A 6045-nucleotide genomic window follows, 5' to 3' on the forward strand; every position below is an offset into this window, starting at 1 on the left:
TAAATAATATACAATTGTGCTGTCAAACTGTCACTATGACCAGGTCAGCTAGACTGTTAAACGTGTAAGCACAACTACAGAACCAAGTCATACTGTACTGATCTGTGATGTGTAGGTGGATAGATTTAGCATTCATTTGTTAAAAGATATGTGCTTAATACACTATTAAAAAATCTTCTCTGTTCCAGCTATTTTATTAATTTTCCACCTATTGTTTCTTTAAAAGTTCATAGTGAATAGACATTTAGGGAAGACCGCATTACTAACAGCTCAGCCACCATCCATAAATCTCTAGCGACGTCCTTGCCGAAATTCTAATCAACAACTGGTTTTCTTGAAGAAATTCAGAACTATGAGCCACAGGCACAGTGCGGAAACTGTGAGAACATTGTTTTTAAACCCTTAATCAGGATGTTTTGAGATTCTATTCTATTTGGGGCTCTTGAGGTTTCTGCTAATTAGTTGAAAGCAGAAGTGAAGACATCTTTGATTTGTTTGTTTTAACATTTTTCAGCAAATTTCTTCAAGCTCCTTTTTATAAATGACCTGCTTTATTGTCATCTATAACCAGAGAAGGATGATAAAGTTATAACGTCATGTAATTTTGGTGTAAAGGGTCCATATCAGACAAAAAAGGAACAAAACTGCCCCTGGGGTGGGACCCTCAAGGGTACATGTCTGCAACTTTAGTGAGGGAACATAAATGTGCCATAATACATTGAAATGATATTTTCTAAGTTGTATTGACTTCACACACTGCGTCTTGTCTCCAGGCTTTTTATCTTATTTTATCTAAAAGCAGTCCAGGCTGAATCACTCTTCAGGTAAATGGGGGGGGCTAAACTGCTGTGGCAAACGTGCTTGTTTTTGTGACATCACTTTAACAGTGTTAAATACTACAGTAAACTCATAAACTCATAAATACTACAGGAAACTCAAACTCAAAGCTTGAAAGTGAAAAAAAAACTGTAGTTTAAAGCACTGTGGTGAAACTAAAACAACAGAGACAAATGACTACGTATTTTTAAGAAGAAGTAAGAGTATTTCTAACTAAATGTACTTAAGGAAGTTCATTAAGCATTTGAGATTAAATCTGAGAACTTGGAAATCTTCTATAAAGTCCAGCTTGAAGCCATTACCAATCTTGATTTACTTGTTAGAGGACAATGAGGAGAAATGCAGATGGCGATGTGATGGATATCAAGGCCCCAAAGTAAATCACAATACTTACAAACTGAAACTGGCTTGTTGGCATTAGAGGCACTGGCAAAAGGCAAGGATTTCTGCCATTAAGTCTCTATTTAGGACTAGCAAATTAGGTCTTTTCTGCTTCCTATTAATCAGGCTAGATGTTAGCATGTATTTACTGCTTTAAGACACACAAACACAAATTCCAGAACAAGCACACAGAAAACCACACTCAAAAACATTAGTACACCAAAAAAGAACTTTGCCATGAAAAAACTCTAATATAAAACCTATATTATATGTATAGATGGTACAATACACTAGCACCCCAGAGGAAGAAATACACAGGTAACATTACAATATCCATCCATCCATCCATCCATTTTCTAAGCCGCTTCATCGTCAGGGTCGCGGGGGGATGCTGGAGCCTATCCCAGCAGTCTTCAGGCGGAAGGCAGGATACACCCTGGACAGGTCGCCAGTCCATCGCAGGGCACTTGACTGTTTAACACTGAAACATTACATTATACAGTGCAGTTACTGAAGATAGATTTGCTACAGCATTTTCTGCTCATTTTGGCCCAGTGCCTGTTGTCAGATCAGTGCCATCTATACCCAATGGGTTGCCACCACCATCAGTCATACATCTTAACATGCTGAACATAAACTGGAGGGGTCTACGGCACAGGGGCTTGATTCTCAAAACACTTAGGACAGTCATAATTCACCAATGAGACCACCATATCTTCCCAGCCTCATTCATAACTGCTGCTCCAGCGATTTTTCGTAACATTTCAGGCACTACTTCTTCACATCACTGATTTTATCTGTGGGTGTGATCGTAGTAACATTTATGACCACCTCAGATCAGTCCTAGCATGATAAAAACCAGGAAATGTTTATGATCTTTCAACAGCATCAAGAAGAGAACACTTCTACATAAACCACACAGAAATCAACTGTAAAGCTATCAAAACTCTAGGAGGACAATACTGAAATTTAGCCTACAATAACACATTACAATTCCTAATGAAAGGAAGTTTCTTTCAGTATTTTAAGTATCACGTTATAAAGAGCACAGTTAATGAAAGTGATTACAATAACAGATCACTGTCCACAGAAAGGTTTTTTTCTCCCATATCATTTGAACATCTTATACTGTGGAAACTTCAAGATGAATATACCAACTAAAATGTTCTAATTCTTTTTGAGATAATATTTATTTACATTAATTTACATTGAAAGTTATGAATGTTTTACCTTCTTCTGTAAATTTACTAATTGACTTTTTTTCTTTGGAGAGCATAAAACCATAAAATGAACATGTTCATTAGACCTGTCTGATCATTGTGAATTAACTGGATCCCACAGAAGCGCTCGTCAGTTTTTCTATTGTATTTATTTATTCATTAACTTATCACTTGGACTGATCAGCAGAAAAGGACTAAAATGTGCAAGACAGGGGATGATGGGTACTTGCCTACTGCCTAGAAGCTCTGGCCATAACATTTCATTTTACATTTTGGCCACTAAAAATACAGATCCTATGACCCGAGTGGACACCGTCCTATTTCATGTTCCTTTTCCCATTCAACAAACTCAGAATTTGTCAACCATAATGACCACAACAGTTAAGATGATGGCATTGTGACCCTGGTGGTCCCCTGCCTAGACATTCCACTTGGTCACTTTCACAGATACAGTTTCATTTGATATCACTATGAAATAAGGTCTAAGTCTTAAGCTGGCATTAAACTCAGAGGCCGTCACTGCAATAGCCAAGTGCTACCTAATGACATAACTTTGACAAGATGACATCAGGTTGGACCAAGTGAGCAAGGGGTGGGGGGACTAATACAGTGACCACAAAAGCTATATTTAAATTAATTCATTCATTCATTCATTTAGTGAACTTTCTTTTTCAAAGGGTTGGTTACCATTGAGCTGACAAAGTAAATAGTTTCAAAAAGATCTAAATGAATCAAAGAGAATAGACATATACATAAATACTGCATAGAATATTAAAAAAGTACGCCTGTGTTCAACACTTGATGTAATAGCAAACTCTTTAAACGGTTGGTGACCTTCGGACAGAGGTGTCAAATTCAGGTCCAGAAAGCAAAAGTCCTTCCCAGGATTTTGTTCCAACAGGCTGGCTTCTCTAGTTAGATCACACCACCAGCAGAGCTGTCCAGCCTGTTGGAACAAAATCCTGTGAAGGATTTTTACTTTCTGAACCTGGATTTGACACCTCTGCCTTTGGAGATTCTTCTCCACGACTAAAAACTGTTTATGAAAAGCCTGTTACTGTAGTTCTGAAGCTGAATCTGGTAGAACTGCTGATTTCCCCCCCACAAATGATCAGTTAAAAAAAAAAAAAAAAAAAAAACACCTGCTTTTGGACAACATGCCAAACAGCAGAACAAGAGGGAATATAAAAACAACAAAATGTGAAATCTAGGAATTTATTGCCAACAGCTGTGCTCCTCCACTGTTTTACTGCATAAAAAGTAAGAGGATTCCTGGAAACAATACCAACAGTACAGTTTTGAAGTCACTTCATTTATTTTCCTGTAATATTCCAAAGCAGTAATGGAAACGTGCGTTTAAAATAAACCTGCAAAACTTTATCAATGAAACAATGGCCCATACTACTAGAACTGGAAACAAACATAGCCAAGTATCCTTGTTCAAACAGAGTGCAAATTCCGAATTCAACATGAATAAACTCTGGCTTTAAACATCGTGAAACCCATAAGAATGCAGTCTCTGCTACGTGAACGGCGTAGAATTAACTGACGGATGATGAGGACCTAAAACTCGGTCACAATGTGAAAGAATGAACCAGTCAGTTGTGTCCCAGCATGGGTAGAAGTGATGAATAGCGAGGCAACGTTTTTCATCGCTCATTCTCACTTTGTTCTCAACTACAGTCGTTCACAGAGGGGATTACAATGAGGACACTTTCGAAAGCATTCTGGATCTCTTTACCCACCCAAAATGGATTTAAGAAAATGGTTTTTCTAATCCCTTTCATGTTGATGTTCTGTTTTGCTTCATGCACATTCATCCAGTCTCTCGTTCAACAAAAGAGGCCTTTCTCCTAGACTCAAGTCTTGTGAGATTGTATGGAAAGGCAGATATACAGAAGCTATTGAAAGTTTTCTTCAAATTGGGCTAGTCATGTGCCTGTTCGCCTGGGGAACCGGGCTGAACATTAAGCCACAAAGAATTAACGTTTAGAACACTTTCACAAGACTCGTGTGCCAGCAGCTGAAAGGGTGAACATTACAAGCACAGAGTGTCTCCATCTGGTGGATGGAAGTGTACAAGTGTAGGATCAGGGGCTTATGCCTTCTATCCAATATTTTCCCCTTAGATATGCCATTCAGTCGTACCATTGGTCAGTAGGATGGGACAAGAGCCAGAGCGAGAGTGATTCAGCCAGCTAGCTCTTTTCTGGTCGGTTCCTTTCCAGTGCTGCTCTGGGGGTGAACTCCAGTTTGTCCTTCAGACTGAGTACTTGTGTGCTGTCTCGGCCAACCAGTTCCTCCAATTTTCTGTCCTCTCGCAGCTCCGCGATGCCTTTCTCTTCTCCGGTGGAGTTGGGGGTTCCTCGGATAAACCACTCCAAGTGATAGCCCACTGCGCCCACCACGAAGGCCACAGGGAAGGTCACGTAGGGCGCATAGGTGCGCATGGCCGTCCACAACACCGGCCACATGGCTGCACACTCGACTCAAATTCGCCCTTAAAAATGAAAAAATGAAAAGTAAAATATATATATATATATATATATATATATATATATATATATCTGAAATCATTACATCAACGCCCACAAACGAGTTAGCCAGCTAAGCGGCTAGTCCTCTAGCAATGTGAGCTAGAAATCAGGCGGTTATATTTATATTATTTAGACGGCGTCGTGACGTCGGCCTAACGTATACAGCTGCATTGTCATGATGGATGAACGGCTAAGTTTTAGTTGTGAAGCAGGAGCCTTCATTTGTTTTTAATAAGTTAGCGAACGCTAGCTAGCATGTGTATGAAGCTCCTCGGGTTTGCAGTTAGCTCGCTGCTAGCCTGCCCCTTGAATCAGGAGAGCAGCGGACACAGACGCAGACACACATTAAAAACGCTGTGTAACACCAGCACAAAGCCTGTTCTTCACACTGTTAAATATGCTTATACACTACACTGATTCTTTACCTACTGCTTCAGAAGTGTATCAATTCTCTCATCATCACGCTGAACTCGAACATCACCCCCCAAAAACTCTTCCTTCTTACACGTCCCACCCACTCCACACTGATTAGTGCAGCTGCGTGACGTCACCTCGACGTTCCAGCCTTCCATTCGCCCAAAGCGCTGCCAGTTCAGCGCTCCGACGACGTTAACGACGACGTGTGAGCCGGACGCTTCGTTTCTCCGGGGGCTGCAAAACGCCAGAGGGCGCCCGCGAGCGAGTTCTAAACGAATGGGAGTGAATGGAGCTAACCGCTAAAAGTTAAAATAGTTTCTAGCCATTTGTTCAAGAATTTCCTTTAATTTTAGAAAGTAGACGCAAGTATTTCATTAAAAAACAAAGAAAACTTACCGGTATGTTTCTTTTTTTATCTACACCAAACGGGTTTTGTTGTGCAGGACGCAAGCATTACTGCTACTGAGTGCTGATTGGTTGGTATGATTGCTACTGCATGCTTATTAGTTGTTATTACTGCTACTGAGTGCTAATTGGCTGGTATTGCTGCTACTGTGTGCTGATTGGTTAGTGTAATTGCTACTGAGTGCTTATTAGTTGTTATTACTGCTACTAAGTGCTGATTGGCTGGTATTACTGGAGTGCTGATTCGC

The 6045-nt window shown here is 40.1% G+C and overlaps 1 protein-coding gene across 3 annotated transcripts; it reads right to left on the minus strand.

The window, feature by feature from the left end:
* Nucleotides 1–3639: 3639 nt before the first annotated feature.
* Nucleotides 3640–5842, minus strand: smim12 (small integral membrane protein 12). Of its 3 annotated transcripts, none has more exons than XM_017692739.2 (2): nucleotides 5789–5842; nucleotides 3640–4938 (listed from the first exon to the last, which is right to left on the minus strand). In XM_017692739.2, the coding sequence occupies exon 2, from the start codon at nucleotides 4910–4912 to the stop codon at nucleotides 4637–4639; it is 276 nt and encodes a 91-aa protein (XP_017548228.1). In that variant the 5' UTR covers nucleotides 4913–4938; nucleotides 5789–5842; the 3' UTR covers nucleotides 3640–4636. The 3 variants fall into 3 exon arrangements, with proteins under 3 accessions (XP_017548228.1, XP_017548221.1, XP_017548214.1); XM_017692732.2 differs by lacking the exon at nucleotides 5789–5842 and adding an exon at nucleotides 5405–5518; XM_017692725.2 differs by lacking the exon at nucleotides 5789–5842 and adding an exon at nucleotides 5401–5510.
* Nucleotides 5843–6045: the final 203 nt, after the last annotated feature.

Source organism: Pygocentrus nattereri, chromosome 27 (assembly GCF_015220715.1).
Source record: "Pygocentrus nattereri isolate fPygNat1 chromosome 27, fPygNat1.pri, whole genome shotgun sequence".
NCBI lineage: Eukaryota > Metazoa > Chordata > Actinopteri > Characiformes > Serrasalmidae > Pygocentrus > Pygocentrus nattereri.